The sequence below is a fragment of the Gallus gallus genome, chromosome 22 (assembly GCF_016699485.2).
Source record: "Gallus gallus isolate bGalGal1 chromosome 22, bGalGal1.mat.broiler.GRCg7b, whole genome shotgun sequence".
NCBI classification, from domain to species: domain Eukaryota; kingdom Metazoa; phylum Chordata; class Aves; order Galliformes; family Phasianidae; genus Gallus; species Gallus gallus.
In genome coordinates this window covers 3,036,529-3,053,178 of record NC_052553.1, presented here as the reverse complement: position 1 = coordinate 3,053,178, position 16,650 = coordinate 3,036,529, and the positions used below count along the sequence as shown (strand labels likewise).

The following is a 16,650-nucleotide window of genomic DNA, read 5'->3' as shown; positions in this document are numbered from 1 at the left end:
GAACGGGAGGGGGAGCCCCAAAGGCTCTGTCCTTGCAGTGACTTCATGCCCCCCGTGCCGCTCCGTTTTGCTCACCCACCTGCTCCTGGTGCTCGCCACGGAGCAGCAGCGAACTTAGAGCAAGTTGTGGCCATCAGGAGGAAGAGTATGAGATGGGCAGAGGCCATAGCTCCCCACACTCGTCCCATGCTGTCACCAGCACGGCTGCAGCCACAGCAAGTTGATGACATGGCAGGCACAGAGCAGTGCCTGTGACACCACGGGACAGCGTCACAGAGAGGCACTGTGAGCTCAGGGCAGAGGGGCTGACCCCAGCGCTCACGGAACCCCCCACTGCCACTCTCGAGCTGCCACGGCAGGTAAGGCAGCAGGCTCCTCCTGCTCCTGGCACTGCGGCCCTCCAGGGGATCCCAGTGCCCCACATCTCACCCCGGCGCCCATTTGGGCATTTCCCCACAGAGAGAATTCCTTCATCGCTGACGGTGCTTCCGACACCCGACGCAACTTTATTTGGATCTTTGTGCCCCCACCGGCCACTGCTGCGATGCAGACCACCATTGGCGGAGCAGTGCCCGTATCCTTCCAGCCCATCCCTGCCCCCAATGTCACCTCCATGGTGCCTCAGGCCTCTGTCCAGCCGGGGGTACCGGGTGTGCAGGGACAGGGAGCGCAGCTGCCACCTGGGGCGATGCCTCAAACTGTGCTTCAACTGCCACCTGGGGCAATGCCCGCAGCAGTGCTTCAGCTGCCACCTGGGGCAATGCCCCAAACTATTGTTGAGCTGCCCCTTGGGGCAATGCCCTATACTGGGGGTCAGCTCCCACCTCAGGGGGTACCCCAAACTGTGGGCCCACTCCCACCGCAGGGGGTAGCCCCAGTGGTGGGTCCGATCCCACCTCAGGGGCTGCCCCCAACGCTGGCTCAGCTCCCACCACCTGGGGCAATGCCCCCAACTGTGCTTCATCTGCCACCTGGGGCAATGCCTGACAGTGTGATTCAGCTCCAATCTGGGGAGATGAACACACCTGCAGTTCAGCTGCCACCTGGGGCAATGCCCCAAACTGTGGGTCCGCTCCCACCTCAGGGGGTAGCCCCAGTGGTGGGTCTGATCCCACCTCAGGGGCTGCCCCCAACAGTGGGTCAGCTCTCACCTGGGGCAATGCCCCCAACTGTGCTTCAGCTGCCAGCTGAGGCAATGCCCCAAAGTGTGGGCCCGCTCCCACCTCAGGGGGTGCCCCCAACGGTGGGTCAGCTCCCACCTGGGGCAATGCCCCCACCTGTAGTTCAGGTGCCACCAGGGGCAAAGCCTGAAAATGTGCTTCAGCTGCCAGCTGGGGCAATGTCCCCAAATGTGTATCAGCTCCCACCTCCGGGGGTACTCCCAACTCTGGGCCCGCTCCCACCTCAAGGGGTACCCGCAACTGTGGGTCAGCTTTCAATTCAGGGGGTACCCCCAACTGTGGGCCCGCTCCCACCTCAAGAGGTGCCCCCAACTGTGGGCCAACTCCCACCTCAGGAGGTGCCCCCAATTGTGGTTCAGCTCACACCTGAGGGGCTGTACACAATTGTGGGTCATCTCCCACCCGGGGAGAGGCAGTTACCCCTCCTCCAGCTCCTACCCGGCGGGATGAAGCCGGGTATGCCTCCCCCCAATGCCCCTGCCCACTGCTGGCAACATCCCCGGCTGGCAGGGAAGCGGCAGCGGCAGCGCCAGCAGCCGATGGGGCTGCGGCCCGGGGCCGTGTGCCGTGGGAAGCCCCCGCAGCCCGCAGGCAGCTGCCCGCTGCAGGCCCCCGGCCGCCCCGGCCCCTCCACGCTCCTCCGAGCACCTGCAGTGCAGCAGCGGGTGCTCCCCGGGCCCTGCACCCTGCCCGCCAGCTGGGAGCAGGCGACGGGGCCCTTTGCAGATGCCGTGGCGCACACCCAGGAGCAGCGGCACCCAGCGCCCACCAACGTGTGCCCCCATCCCGCCACGGCTCCGCTCGGCTGCAGCAGCGCAGCGCTGGAATCAGGAGGTGAGTTTGGGGGCTGCGCAGCGGGCGGCTGTGGGAAAGCTGGCATTGCCCCACTGGGGATGTTCTTGCTTTTCCAGCAGCGACAATGAGCTCAGACGTCCCGGAGGACATCAGCGACATCCATTGCCTCCTGACTTGGATCAACAACGGTGAGTTTGGGGGCAGCAGAGCCGGCAGGGGGGTGGCTGCGGGAAGGCTGTGCTCATCGTTGTGGGGATGCTCTTGCTTTTTCAGAAGCGATGAGTCTTCGCGAGGTCCCCCAGCCCAGCAACGACCTGCTGTGGAGGCAGCCCGAGCCGGCCGAGTGCCCAGCGCCCGCCCGCACCACCACAGGGCACGAGCAGCGCACTGGCAGCATCCAGGCCCCAAAGAGGAAGCTGCCGCAGGGCCGGGATGCTCCAGAAGCGAAACGCCGGCGCTAGGCGAGGCTGGGTGGGCTCAGCACAAGCGGGAGCGCCCGCAGAAACCGTGCCTGGAGCCCTGGGCTCCTCGCCGGCCCCCGCGGCACACACAGAGCAGCGGCAGTGCTCCAGGGGCACCAGCACCGGCCCCGGCCCTACCCCTCCAAACCTGGGCTGTCCACCACCACCACCGTGCACTGCGACCATGTGGGACTCCGTTACATCACCTTACCTTATGTTCTGTTCTGTTCTGTTATGTTATATTACATTAAATTACATTAAATTACATTAAATTATTGAATGGCTTGTATTCACTTTGCTACCCCTCTGCCTGCAGTGGTTCCTGCAGCACCAAAGCCCCCCCGCACCCCAATGCCCACCTCCAGGGATGTTGGTGTGGTTGCAGTGAGCCGAGAGCTGCCGCTCCTGCAGCTCCTCCTGACTGATGGTCTTCATCACCATCACTGCTGCCTCAGCTCCCCCTCTGTGAACACCTTCCCCCACATCTGATCCAAATCTCCCTATCGCTGGGATAGGCTCCCCAGGGAGGTGGTTGAGTCACCGTCCCTGGATGTGTTGAAGAGCCGTTTGGATGTGGTGCTCGGAGATATGATTTAGAGGAGGGTTGTTAGAGTTAGGGGACTATGGTTAGGCTGCGCTTGGACCTGATGATCTCTGAGGTCCTTTCCAACCTGAGTAATTCTATGATTGTATGATTCTTTCTCCATAACAGAGGTGCTGCAGCCTCTGAGCGAAGCACTTGGAGAAAACCGTTTCCTCTTCTCATTTGGGGTCGATGTAGGGCATGCAAGAGGCAAATCATGGAATCATAGAATCGCTAAGGTTGGAAAAGACCCACAGGACCATCCAGTCCAACCATCCGCCCTTCACCAATGGTTCTCGCTAAACCACGTCCCTCAACACAACATCCAAACGCTCTTTGAACACCACCAGGTTGGGTGATTCCACCACCACTCTGGGCAGCCCATTGCAGTGCCTGACCACCCTTTCAGAGCAGTGGTATTTCCTAACGTCCAGCCTGAACCTTCCCTGACGCAGCTTGAAGCCATTCCCTCTCATCCTATCACTGTCACCCGAGAGAAGAGGCCGACCCGCAGCTCACTACAGCCTCCCTTCAGTCAGTTACAGAGAGCAATAAGGCTTCTCCTGAGTCTCCTCTTCTCCAGACTGAACAATCCCAGCTCCTTCAGCCGTTCTTCATAAGGCTGTGCTCCAGACCCCTCACCAGCTGTGTTGCCCTCCTCTGGACACGCTGCAGGGCCTCCATGTCTTTTTTGCAGTGAGGGGCCCAAAACTGGACACAGCACTCGAGGTGCGGCCTCACCACTGCTGAGTACAGGGGGATAATTACCTCCCTGTTCCTGCTGGCCACACTGTTTCTCATACAAGCCAGGATGCCATTGGCCTTCTTGGCCACCTGGGCACACTGCTGGCTCATGTTCAGTCTGGCGTCAGTCAACACCCCCAGCTCCATTTCCTCTACACAGCCTTCAACACCCCCGGGTCCATTTCCTCTACACAGCCTTCCAGCCACTCTGCCCCAAGCCTGTAGCGTTGCCTGGGCTTATTGCGGCCAAAGTGCAGGACCCGGCAGTTGGTCTTGTTGAATCCCATCCCATTGGCTTCAGCCCGGCTATCCAACCTATCCAGATCAATTCCCCCTCTGAACGCACCCCCTTGGCTTTGTTGAACGTCCACCCCACAGCCCATCCTTTGCACCCACCTCCCTCTGAGTCAGAGGGAAGGAAGTGGTGCGGGACCACATCGAAGGCCTTGCTCAAGTCCAGGGAGATGACATCAGTTGCCCCCCTGGAGTCCATCAGTGCCATCTCTGCATCACAAAAAGCCACCGCGTGGCTCAGGCACGATCTGCCCTCGGTGCCGCCCTGCTGGCTGTCCAGGATCGCTTCTCCATCCCTCAGCTGCCTCCACATCTCTTCCAGGAAGATCTGCTCCATCACCCCAAATACACACGAGGTCACCGTGACTTACGCACGAGGCAGGTGTAGCGTGGAAACTTCTCACTCTGAACAGAAGCCAAGCTGAGGACACGACGCGCTCGTTGGAGGGATTTCCCACCCTGTGTCCTGCGCAGCGCAGACAAAGCAAGGTCTCCTCTCTAAACAGGCGACTCTTGGATGTGTTCTGGGACAGCGCACCCCAATGGGACACGGCCAACACACTTCTTTCTTAACGTTCTTTATTGCTGCAGCACAAACCTGGACAGCCACAGCGGATGGAAGCAGCGCTTGGCCAGGAGTGGACTGCGGCGCCTGCAGTGGCACCGTGCTGATACACAACAGTCCGTGTGTGGAAGTGTCTGGAGACGGGGAGGGAAAGAGAATGGAAATGGGATGGAGAGGGCAAGAAAAGAGAACGGGAGGGGGAGCCCCAAAGGCTCTGTCCTTGCAGTGACTTCATGCCCCCCGTGCCACTCCGTTTTGCTCACCCACCTGCTCCTGGTGCTCGCCACGGAGCAGCAGTGAACTTATAGCAAGTTGTGGCCATCAGGAGGAAGAGTATGAGATGGGCAGAGGCCATAGCTCCCCACACTCGTCCCATGCTGTCACCAGCACGGCTGCAGCCACAGCAAGTTGATGACATGGCAGGCACAGAGCAGTGCCTGTGACACCACGGGACAGCGTCACAGAGGGGCACTGTGAGCTCAGGGCAGAGGGGCTGACCCCAGCGCTCACGGAACCCCCCACTGCCACTCTCGAGCTGCCACGGCAGGTAAGGCAGCAGGCTCCTCCTGCTCCTGGCACTGCGGCCCTCCAGGGGATCCCAGTGCCCCACATCTCACCCCGGCGCCCATTTGGGCATTTCCCCACAGAGAGAATTCCTTCATCGCTGACGGTGCTTCCGACACCCGACGCAACTTTATTTGGATCTTTGTGCCCCCACCGGCCACTGCTGCGATGCAGACCACCATTGGCGGAGCAGTGCCCGTATCCTTCCAGCCCATCCCTGCCCCCAATGTCACCTCCATGGTGCCTCAGGCCTCTGTCCAGCCGGGGGTACCGGGTGTGCAGGGACAGGGAGCGCAGCTGCCACCTGGGGCGATGCCTCAAACTGTGCTTCAGCTGCCACCTGGGGCAATGCCCCCAGTTGTGGCTCAGCTGCCACCTGGGGCAATGCCCCAAACTATGGTTGAGCTGCCCCTTGGGGCAATGCCCTATAATGGGGGTCAGCTCCCACCTCAGGGGGTAGTCCCAATGGTGGATCTGATCCCACCACAGGGGATGCTCTCCATGGTGGCTCAGCTCCCACCACCTGGGGCAATGCCCCCAACTGTGCTTCAGCTGCCAGCTGAGGCAATGCCCCAAACTGTGGGTCCGCTCCCACCTCAGGTGGTGCCCCCAACTGTGGGTCAGCTCCCAACTGGGGCAATGCCCCCACCTGTAGTGCAGGTGCCACCAGGGGCAAAGCCTGAAAATGTGATTCAGCTGACAGCTGGGGCAATGCCCCAAACTGTGGGTCAGCTCCCACCTCAGGGTGTACCCGCAACTGTGGGCCCGCTCCCACCTCAGGAGGTGCCCCCAACAGTGGGTCAGCTCCCACCTCAGGAGGTGCCCCCAATTGTGGTTCAGCTCACACCTGAGGGGCTGTACACAATTGTGGGTCATCTGCCACCCGGGGAGAGGCAGTTACCCCTCCTCCAGCTCCTACCCGGCGGGATGAAGCCGGGTATGCCTCCCCCCAATGCCCCTGCCCACTGCTGGCAACATCCCCGGCTGGCAGGGAAGCGGCAGCGGCAGCGCCCGCAGCCGATGGGGCAGCGGCCCGGGGCCGTGTGCCGTGGGAAGCCCCCGCAGCCCGCAGGCAGCTGCCCGCTGCAGGCCCCCGGCCGCCCCGGCCCCTCCACGCTCCTCCGAGCACCTGCAGTGCAGCAGCGGGTGCTCCCCGGGCCCTGCACCCTGCCCGCCAGCTGGGAGCAGGCGACGGGGCCCTTTGCAGATGCCGTGGCGCACACCCAGGAGCAGCGGCACCCAGCGCCCACCAACGTGTGCCCCCATCCCGCCACGGCTCCGCTCGGCTGCAGCAGCGCAGCGCTGGAATCAGGAGGTGAGTTTGGGGGCTGCGCAGCGGGCGGCAGGCTGTCCGCACCGGGTGGCTGTGGGAAAGCTGGCATTGCCCCACTGGGGATGTTCTTGCTTTTCCAGCAGCGACAATGAGCTCAGACGTCCCGGAGGACATCAGCGACATCCATTGCCTCCTGACTTGGATCAACAACGGTGAGTTTGGGGGCAGCAGAGCCGGCAGGGGGGTGGCTGCGGGAAGGCTGTGCTCATCGTTGTGGGGATGCTCTTGCTTTTTCAGAAGCGATGAGTCTTCGCGAGGTCCCCCAGCCCAGCAACGACCTGCTGTGGAGGCAGCCCGAGCCGGCCGAGTGCCCAGCGCCCGCCCGCACCACCACAGGGCACGAGCAGCGCACTGGCAGCATCCAGGCCCCAAAGAGGAAGCTGCCGCAGGGCCGGGATGCTCCAGAAGCGAAACGCCGGCGCTAGGCGAGGCTGGGTGGGCTCAGCACAAGCGGGAGCGCCCGCAGAAACCGTGCCTGGAGCCCTGGGCTCCTCGCCGGCCCCCGCGGCACACACAGAGCAGCGGCAGTGCTCCAGGGGCACCAGCACCGGCCCCGGCCCTACCCCTCCAAACCTGGGCTGTCCACCACCACCACCGTGCACTGCGACCATGTGGGACTCCGTTACATCACCTTACCTTATGTTCTGTTAAATTATGTTATGTTATGTTATATTATATTACATTAAATTACATTAAATTATTGAATGGTTTGTATTCACTTTGCTACCCCTCTGCCTGCAGTGGTTCCTGCAGCACCAAAGCCCCCCCGGACCCCAATGCCCACCTCCAGGGATGTTGGTGTGGTTGCAGTGAGCCGAGAGCTGCCGCTCCTGCAGCTCCTCCTGACTGATGGTCTTCATCACCATCACTGCTGCCAATGCCCCCATCGCCCTGTTTTGTCCCTGGGGAAGGAGATGGTCACATACTGAGCATCGCGTGTGCTGACCTGGGGGCTCTGGGGGGCTCTGGAGGGCGACAGATAGCACTGGGTTGTCTCCAAGCTGCACTGGGGGGGCACTGATTTTGCACGACCAGATTCCAGACGATACTGGGAGGCAATGGGAGCACCAGGGAGCACTGGAGGGCTTTGGACGGCACTTGTGGGGCTGGGGGGGTCCAGGCAGTACCAGGCATCACATATCAACCTCTCCTCCAACATCTTACCCAAGGCACTGAACAACCCCCCTTTCCCATGGGGGGAGACCTTGCTTTTGGTGCTGACACCCCCAGCGCTGCTTGGCTCTCCCCTGGATGCTATGTTCGATGCATCCCCACCCCGATGCTGTCCCTCGGTGACACGTTTGTCACCCCCAGACTCACCGCAGGTCCTGAGGGGGGACTGGGGGTGGGGGGTGGCACTGCTGCACGTCGCAAGAGGGGAAACTGAGGCACGGGGTGGGCCAAGAGCTGCAGGGCTGAAGTTCTGGCAGAACAACACAGCGGGGACGGCTTTCGCTCTGAGTGCTGCTGAGTCAAAGCCGAGCGTTTCCTTCCTGGAATGAAAGGGTTAATGTCACCCTCAAAGTGTCCTCATCCCCCCCCTCTCCCCTCCCCCATCCCCTGCTTCTCCCTCTCCTTTTCCTCCCTCTGGTTTTGGGGGGTCTCAGCCCCCCACTTCCTCCCACCCTACAGCCTTAACCCCCTTCCTTTCCTTGCCCCAAATGGGGAGAGGAACAAAGGGTCCCCATGCCCCCCCTCCACCCCCCTTCCAAGCTTCTGCTTTTTTTGCCTTTTTGGCCCCAAATGAGTCACCGGGGGATTTTTTTCAGGGCCCTCTCTCTGTTGAGCAGATAGGGGGTTCTCCGATGGGATGTTGAGGGGTTGGGCACCCATGGGTGCTACAGCAGCCCCCAGTCCCGCTGCTGTCCACACTGCCCCCTGTTTACAGGTGGTTCCAGGTTTGGGGGCTCCCAACCAAGCTGAGGACAGGGATGGACCCTAAGAAGTGGTCCCCATCAGCAGAGTGATGCTCAGGATGATCTCCAGGTCTATGATGGGGGGGACAGCAGTGGCTCTGTTTGTCCCATTGAGTCACCAGGAATGGGACAGCAGGGACAAGGCGCCAAGCTGGGATAAATCCTAGGGACGGTGAGGGGGTGGGAAAGGAGCAGAGACCCATCAGCACCAGGACATGGGGACACGGCGGCAGTGACGTCCCCAAAGCCCCGGGGGCTCCGGAAAACCCGGCACAGTCATTCAGTGCCGTGCCCCAAAACTCCCTTCGGTTCCGGTAAGGAAAGAGTCAATGGCACACGCACGAGAGCAGCCACACACACGCCACTTCCCTGAGTGGGGATGAGTCATCCTCAGCCTTCATCCCCGGCCCTGTAACACCGCACAGCACCGCGCTGCTCCTCCCGGCGCCTCCCGAAGAGGTGAGTTTGGGGTCGGTGGGGTCACAGGGCTGAATTGTCCCTATATCCCGGCGGTATCCCGGCGGCATCCCGCAGGGCTGGGCACGGCGAGCTCGGGGGGGGGTCCCAGGGATGCTGCCGCCGGTCAGGAGCGAACCAACACCACGCTCCCATCGGGGTGGGCAGAGCGGGGGGGGGAGCGGCCTCGTGCGCCTCTTTTTGGGGTCTTTTTTTGGGGGGGGGGAGGGGGGGGTGGTGGTGATGTCAGGCGGTTGGAGCGCGGCGGATGACTTCACGCCTTACTCAGCTGGCAGCGCTCCCGTGCTATTCCCGGCCGTGACGCGCAGCGCTGCGCCGTGCCGGGACGCGGCCGGCCGGGAATCGGGGACTGCGAACCGAAGCGTTCAGGGCTGAGCGGCGGAGGGGCGGCCGCCGTCCGTGTGCCCTACAGGACGGCAGTTTGCCCGGCCCCACGCAGTCCCGCCGCTGCCCGCTTACGGCGCACCGCCGCTTTCTTTTCGTTTGACCCCAAAGTGACCGCTTTGTGCCCCAAAAAGCCCCGGGCTGCGGGTTGGTTTCCTGCTTTTTTCGTAGAAGGGGAGGAAATCGCGTCAGCCCCGCAGATTGCAGTGCCGGGAACCGAACGCGAGCCGGGGAATCACAGCCGGGCTGCACACGCGTGTGTCACACACACCCGAACACGAACATCCCCACGGCGTGCAACACACCTGGGCGCACAGCCGCATACAAACACTCGTGCACGTGGATGCACGCAACGTGCGCGCAACCTATGAACGCACCTTCGTTGCCACACACGCGCGGGGCTGCCCACGTGTCCCAAACGCCCCCCACACGTCCCCGCACACCCCTTGCACACGCGTGTGCCCGCGCGCATTCACATACATTGCCGTTCAACCGCACGCACGCGGGCGGCGGCACTACAGCACCCAGCATGCCTTTCGCCTGGGGGCGGAGCGAGCGGCGCGCAGCCCAATAGGAGAAGGGGGCGTGGCGGCGGCGGCCAATAGGGGGCGGGGGGCGGGGCGGCGGGTGCAGAGGGACAGTCACATGGCGCCGCGGCGGCAGCGGGTGAGCGGCACCGGGCACGGGAAAGGGGGGTAAAAAGGGGGCGGGGGGGGGAAGGGGAAAAGGGAAACGGGACCCCCAGAGTTGTCCCCCTCTACTTCAGCCTTTCGGGGACGGATGGCCCTTTTTTTAAAATTATTATTAATTTTTTTAAAGCCTTTCGAGCGGCTTTTCCCCCAAAGTTGGAATGGGCAGGGAGGGGCAAAGCGGAAAGGAGAGGGGGAGGGGGGTTCCTAGAACTTGTTATTTTGAGGGGGGGTCCTACAGTGTTGTTAGGGCGGGCCCGCACCATAGGTGGCAGCAGGACTCGGACGATGGCGATTTCTCCTTATTTGGAAGGGGAGAGACGATTTGGGGGCAATGTGCCCCTTCTTTTCCACCCGCAGGGCCCGTCCTAAAGGCGTGGGGAGGGGGGAGACGCGCATGGAGGACGGCCAGGAGCAGCACGGGGGGGGCGAGGAGCCCCCCGCCAGCACCGAACCCACCGTGAGTGCTCGGGGGAGGAGGGGGCGACCCCCAGTTTGGGGGGAGCATCCCCAATTTGGGGGGGGGGGGGGGGAGTATCCTCAGTTTGGGGGTGCCGTGATGGGTGACGCAAACCTCTTTCAAGAAGGGAGGGGGGGGGGGGGGGGGGGGGGGGGGGGGGGGAAGGAGTACTTCCCATCTTTGGGGGAAAAAGAGCCAATTTTGGGTGCCCACGTGGCTGCCAATAGCATTTATGGGTCTCTCGCACTGCTTCCCCCCCCCCCCCCCCCCGGCTTTTATTTAAAGGAGCCTGGAAATAGCTGAGCCGTTAACGCAGGGCGGCCGTCAGAAAGCGGTTAAAAAGAATAGAAAGAAGAAGGGGGAAAAAAAAAAAGCGGTGGGGAGGGGAGCAGCTGCTTTGCCCAAAAATAGCAACAAGTTTTATAACTCCGGAAAATGTAGAACAAACAAACGAGAAACATTTTTAGCTGAGAAAGGAGGCGGGGGGGGGGGTGGAGGGGGAGGGGGGGAAGGGGGGAGGGGGGGGTTAGAGCAAGAATTTCTGCCCTTCTGTTTTCCTGGAAGCCGTTCCTCGTGTTCTCGCCCGGCTCCGGAGCTTTGACCAACTTGGCTGCCTGCCCGGGCTGCTGAATAATGAAGGGAGAGCTGCACAAATGTCTCCAGGGGGGGGGAAGGAGGGGGAGAAGGGGGGAGGGTTGCGCTCTGCCTCAGTTTCCCTTCTGGGTTCTTCTTTCTGCCCCCCCTCTGGGTCCCCCCCCTCCTCCTGATGGCTGCATCCCACCCCAGGAGTCACCGAGCCCTGAGCAGGCAAAGCCAGCAGATGCCAGCGGTGAGAAAGAGGAGGAGGAGGCCTTCCTGGTCAGCCTCTACAAGTTCATGAAGGAGAGGCACACGCCCATCGAAAGGATCCCACACCTCGGCTTCAAGCAGAGTACGTACCTGGGAGCAGCTTTTGGGATGGAGGATGTTTTGGGGACGGAGGAGCTTTTGGGATGCAGCGCTGGCGGGCATCACGTCTGGCTGACTTGCTTCTCTTCCCTCCTTTCCAGTTAACCTGTGGAAGATTTACAAAGCAGTGGAGAAGCTGGGAGCTTACGAGCTGGTAAGCAGGCAGCGTGCCCTGTGCTGTACAGCTCTGTGCTCCAGATTTGGGGGAGGGTTAACCCATCCATGCCCCACCGCAGGTAACGGGGAGAAGGCTGTGGAAGAACGTATATGATGAGTTGGGTGGCAGCCCTGGCAGCACCAGCGCGGCCACGTGCACCCGGCGGCACTATGAGAGGTAGGGGAGGGCACTGTGTGCCTCAGTTTCCCCCCTCCAAGGGGTTTCGTGGGGTTGGGGCTCAGTGCTGTGACTCCCACCCTGCAGGCTGGTCCTCCCGTATGTGCGGCACCTGAAGGGTGAGGACGACAAGCCGCTGCCCCCCAGCAAACCCCGCAAGCAGTATAAGGTCTCCAAGGGCACTGAGACGGGTGAGAAGAGCAGGAGGAGCAAGAAGGAGAAGGGCCGGGAGCAGGTGAGTGGCCATGGGGTGAAGCTTGGGAATGAGCCCATACCCTGCTCAGCCTTCCCTGTTCCTGGGCACGTGGCTGTGGAGTACTGGGTGAGGGGCAAAAGGAGTGGAGAACTGAGCTTCTGGAGGAGGAGGCAGGGGGATGGGGTGGGTGCATGGCCCAGCCCGGCACCCACACCCCAAATCTGCTTTTGGTTGTAGGTGGCACCGGAGAAGGCAAAGCCTGAGGTGGCAGCCACCCCTGGAGCCAGCAAGGAGGAGCCAGCAGAGGCCCAGGAGCAAGGCCAGCCAGCAGAGGGATGCGCCAGCCCCACAGCCCCGGCCCCGAGCCCCTCTTCGGGGTGTCCCAGCACCTGCCGAGCCCATGCTGAAGCCTACAAACGCCTCTTCTCCAGCTTTTACTCCAAAGGCAACCACCCCATCATGTCTCCGCTGGCCAAGAAGAAGCTGCTGGCCCAGGTGAGCAAGGCAGAGTCCTTGCACTGCCTCAAACGCCACTGCCTGGAGGGCAGGGAGGTGGCAAGCAGCGCTCACCCCAACCCAGAGCCCAGCCGGCCGGCGGTCAGCCCCCACCTCAAGGAGCAGAGGAGCCCGGAGACACAAGGATTGAAGGACACACCCCGGGGGGGTCAGAGCGAGGCAGGACCCATCCCCAGCACATCCCCTGGGAGGACGGACAGACAGCCTTACCCAAGAGCTGAGGACGGGGGCCCTGCGCCCGCTGTCTTCACCGGCTTCTTTCACGCGTACCGCAACGAGGTGCTGAAACCCATCAGCTGCCACCCCTTTGGGGGATACTTCTCCAACTTGAAGGATTTCTTGGAACCACAACCCGAGGACACGGAGGCTGGCCGGGAACAGCCCCAAGACCTGCGGAGCAAAGCGTGGAGCAGGGAGAGCCCGCAGCCAGCCGCCTTCGCCGCCATCAAAGCTTGCTGGGTGCCCCCCAGGGCCGGCTTCGCCCCACTGCCACAGAGCCCCACACCACCCACAGCCAAACGGAGCCGGGACGAGGAGGCTTTGGGCCCCAGCAGGAAGCTGCAGGTTGTTTCCCCCTTTCTCCACGAAACTGAGGGCAGGGACAAGGGCGCTGGCTCGCCCAGGGGCCACCAAGGATTGGCCAAACCCAAAGCCATCATTCCCGGACCCGGTTACGCCGCTCCGCTCACCCCAGTGCCTCAAACCCCAGATGTTTACAAGGGAGCGATGCTTCGCTTCCCGGTGAACTTCAGCAACCCTTTGGAGCACCTGAAAAACCAGGCAGCCCCACCAGTGCCGTCTCTCTCCATCAACCCCTTCATCATCCCTGCTTTCCCCAGCCCCGTGGTAGCCACCTCTGTGCAGCCCTCTGACCCCAGGCACTACCCGACGTCCTACGAGGGCTCACTGCAGCACCGGCTCTACCCCACGGCGACGTGGCACAGCCAGCACACCTACAGCACCCCACACACCTCTGCTTTCCACCGCAACACCAAGCTGTAGGGCTGCTGTCCTGCTCTGGATCAGCCCCAGCCCCACGCAGAGGCGAGGCAGCACCTGGATGCCATCAGAGCTGCTGTGTCTCGTGGCAAAGATGAGCTGGACCGTGTCATTTTTACTCTTGGTCTTAGGGATGTTTGTATCTGACATCGTACTCCGGTGATTTAACTACCAATATCACAAGGTTATATATATATATATATTATATATATATAAAAAAAAAAATAATAAGGGAGCAAAATGAGTTGAAGAGGTTTTCTTGCTAGAGATGCTGTGTCCCCATGCAGTTTTGTGCTGCCAACACAGTCAGGCAGTGGATGTTCCCACCTCGCCATGCTGTGCCCAGGCTGCCCTGCAGCTCCCTGGCACACAGCCCCTGCTCCCTCCTACACAACAATGCCATTTCAGTTCTGAAGTATGTTGCCTTATAGCAGGAGCTCCTGAGGTTATAAGGGGCTCAGGAGGGCAGCAAGCATCCATGGGAAGCACGTTAGCTGCTCTGAAATGGGTGCTGGAGGGCAGCATCCAAAATAAACCTCGCTGGATGGTCCCAGCTGCTGGTGTTAGGGGTGTGCTTGATTCCTGGGATGAGGGCTAGGCTGTGGGGGAAAGCCAGCCTCACCCTAGCAGGTGTTTCCTAACCTGGGAGCAAGCTGAGACCTACCTCTGTTTTCTTCTGCATCATTTCTGGCACCTTTTTCCCAGCCTCAGGGATTCACAGCTGTTTCCTGGAGCATCCGTGGGTCCAAATGTGGGTGCCACAGGCTGAGAGCATGGCGCAGCAATGGCATGGAGAGGCCTCCTGGCTCTGGAATCCACCACAGATGGACAGACAGCACCTGGGATGTGATCTGTGGAGAGAAGAGGAGCACTCTTGGTGGCAGCCAGATGACCCAGGGCAACTCCCAAGGAAACTGCAAACCAGCACAGACCTGCAGAGCACAACTTCAGCTGCTTTTTTGCCTCTGCAAGCTCCCACTGAGCCACTGCAAATGACCCAAAGTCTTTGCTGCAGCCTCAGGACTTATTTCTCTTGTGAGGAGCAGCTGGCACAACTGGGGGGGTGTCCTGGGCACCCTGCTATGAGCTGTTAAATGGAAGGGGCAAAGAGATGTTCATCCCTAAAGGGACACTTGCTCATCCCCCAAAAGCATGAAGAAACAGCAGCAGCAGTAAATCAGCTCTGAAGAACCACTTCTGCTGTTTCCATGGAAAGGAAAGGAGTTGGGATAGAAAGAAGAAGAGAATTATCTGCAGGTAGCACCAGTTGCCCTACAGTGCTTTAAGGGTTGACTTGGTGAGAAGAGTTCTCACTGCTGCTGAAATAGGTCAGACCAGCTTTATAAAGCATCACAGACCCAGCCAGACCTGCATCCTCCAGTGTGGGCATCAGAAAGGGATTAAATGTGCTGCAGTGTCCTGGCACGTTGTGCCCTGAGAGCCCTGCCACCAAAATGCATGCAAGTGACACCAGTTTGTGAGCGAGGACGTGGTCACAGAGCTCAAGTTGTCTCTCAGAGACTGTGAGTAAGGGTGTGAGAGCAAAATGGGAGATGCCACAACCCTAAGGGTATCTCAGCCTCACAGAGAAATTGTGACCACGTGCCTAGGAGGTAAAACTGGGCTGCTTAAGAACACTGAACATCAACAGTTGACCCTCACCTTTAGGAGTCAGGCACATGCTGATGTCCACAGCTCTCGCAGATGCTAGAGTAAAGCTTAAGCTCACCCAGGTTGTGTCTTTCCCTGATCTGCTCCCTTCCACAGTGCACGCTGGCAAAGCTGGGCCCACAGCCACCTCTTACCTCCTGAGCAGGTTGCAGTGTCCCCCTCTCAGGTGCAGGGCAGGAAGGAAGCTGAGACCCGGTCGGTTCCTCGCTGCTCACTCCCAGGAAGGCCCACACCCTCCCTGGGAAGCACAACACCACCTGGGGAAAAAGAGAAAGCAAGAACAGGTCATGCAGGTGGCTGTCACCCAGCAGAAGGCCAGATCCTTCCCTATGTTATCTGCTCCTCTTTTTAGTCTGAACACGGCCCAGAGGATGCAGAAATATCAGTTCTGCAGTATATACTGGCAGGAGGACAGCTGGTCCCACAGGTGCAAGCCGGTTCGGTTCTGCATCTTGGCAAAGGAGCAGAGCCACAGGGCTGCCATGAGATGCAGGATCACCCTGCTGACATTTGGGTTGTGAAGCTGAATCCGGGTGGCTGGCAAAGTAAAATCTTGCTAACTTTGCCACAGAACCCTGGGGAAAAAGAGATAGAGAGGCTCCAGGCTCAGCAGGGCTTGGGATACTGCTCCAGGAAAAGGGCAGAGCTCAAGAGCATTGCTCAGCATCCTCACAAGACCACTACTCACCGTCAGGATGGTATGAAGCCCAATGCATGAGGCAGTGGTGAGACTATGAGGTCACAGCGAGTCCCCCAAAAGCTGGGCAGCATCTGGATGGGGCACGTGGACGATCCAGGAAGGGTGGGAAGGAAGGGATGGATGGCATCTCTCGACGAACAAACAGCCAAAGGGGGAAATGGTTATTCCCCTGCTCTGTTTTCCAGGCTCCCCCATAACAATTGTATTTCCTCTGCTGCGGTGGTTGGAAGAAGTGACAATAGGATCTTCTCACGAGCCAGCAGGATGAGGAAGTGGGCAGAGATTTCAGAAATGTGCCAGCTGTCAGGGTGAGGAGCGTGGGCCTCCCCCAGCACCAGGGATCTCCATCCACAGGGATCCATGCTCCCTGAACGAGTCTTGGATAGCAGACACGACCTTGTGCACCTCATCCCTTCAGGGAAGAGGGTGTTGAGGGCTCAGGGCACAACAGAGCCACGACATGGGACAGCAACATGCAGGGCATCGAGATTAACCCCAGCAATCACAGTAATAAAAACAGCAAATCACAACTCTCAGCTCTGTCCTTTGAAAGCAACCCCAGTGACAGCCCTGGTCCTGAGCCCTTGTAAGACACAGATCCCAGGAAACCACCCTTAATGCTGCCAGAATCAGCTTCATCTCATCACCCCAGGACTCCATCTGGGGGCTTTGTGGAAGCTAACTGCTCCCCCCGTTTCAGGCTGGTGCTACCCCATGCTAGTTGATGCTGCTTCATGCTCTGTCATACACGGCTGTAATGGTTAAATCTGCTCTGCACCCTCAGATTTTTTTTCAACAAGTTCAAACATTCTCAGAAGCAGAAAACCAAAGGGACATTCC

At 60.4% G+C, this 16,650-nt stretch overlaps 3 protein-coding genes and 1 long non-coding RNA gene across 7 annotated transcripts; 3 read left to right on the top strand and 1 right to left on the bottom strand.

The window, feature by feature from the left end:
- On the top strand, positions 1-2,670 carry LOC121107418 (basic proline-rich protein-like). Of its 2 annotated transcripts, XM_040651566.1 has the most exons (4): positions 1-359; positions 460-2,015; positions 2,093-2,164; positions 2,250-2,670. In XM_040651566.1, exons 2-4 carry the CDS (start codon positions 545-547, stop codon positions 2,435-2,437), a joined length of 1,731 nt encoding a protein of 576 aa, XP_040507500.1. In that variant the 5' UTR covers positions 1-359; positions 460-544; the 3' UTR covers positions 2,438-2,670. The 2 variants fall into 2 exon arrangements, with proteins under 2 accessions (XP_040507500.1, XP_040507499.1); XM_040651565.1 differs by having other exon boundaries at positions 1-2,015.
- A 2,330-nt stretch (positions 2,671-5,000) lies between these two features.
- On the top strand, positions 5,001-7,222 carry LOC121107419. 3 transcript variants are annotated; one of them, XR_005841555.2, is made up of 3 exons: positions 5,001-5,170; positions 5,271-6,672; positions 6,758-7,222. XR_005841555.2 is itself a non-coding variant. In XM_046903434.1 (2 exons), the coding sequence occupies exons 1-2, from the start codon at positions 6,609-6,611 to the stop codon at positions 6,943-6,945; spliced, it is 252 nt and encodes an 83-aa protein (XP_046759390.1). In that variant the 5' UTR covers positions 6,177-6,608; the 3' UTR covers positions 6,946-7,222. The 3 variants fall into 3 exon arrangements, 1 of the variants encoding a protein (XP_046759390.1); XR_005841556.2 differs by having other exon boundaries at positions 5,001-6,672; XM_046903434.1 differs by lacking the exon at positions 5,001-5,170 and having other exon boundaries at positions 6,177-6,672.
- A 4-nt stretch (positions 7,223-7,226) lies between these two features.
- LOC112530165 lies at positions 7,227-9,896 on the bottom strand. Its single transcript, XR_006932001.1, has 3 exons — positions 9,778-9,896; positions 7,841-8,013; positions 7,227-7,422 (listed from the first exon to the last, which is right to left on the bottom strand). It is a non-coding gene; the product is annotated as an uncharacterized LOC112530165 (long non-coding RNA).
- A 26-nt stretch (positions 9,897-9,922) lies between these two features.
- On the top strand, positions 9,923-16,340 carry ARID5A (AT rich interactive domain 5A (MRF1-like)). The gene is made up of 7 exons (XM_040651564.2): positions 9,923-9,963; positions 10,347-10,446; positions 11,233-11,377; positions 11,496-11,548; positions 11,631-11,728; positions 11,816-11,963; positions 12,162-16,340. The coding sequence occupies exons 2-7, from the start codon at positions 10,384-10,386 to the stop codon at positions 13,440-13,442; spliced, it is 1,788 nt and encodes a 595-aa protein (XP_040507498.1). The 5' UTR covers positions 9,923-9,963; positions 10,347-10,383; the 3' UTR covers positions 13,443-16,340.
- Positions 16,341-16,650: the final 310 nt, after the last annotated feature.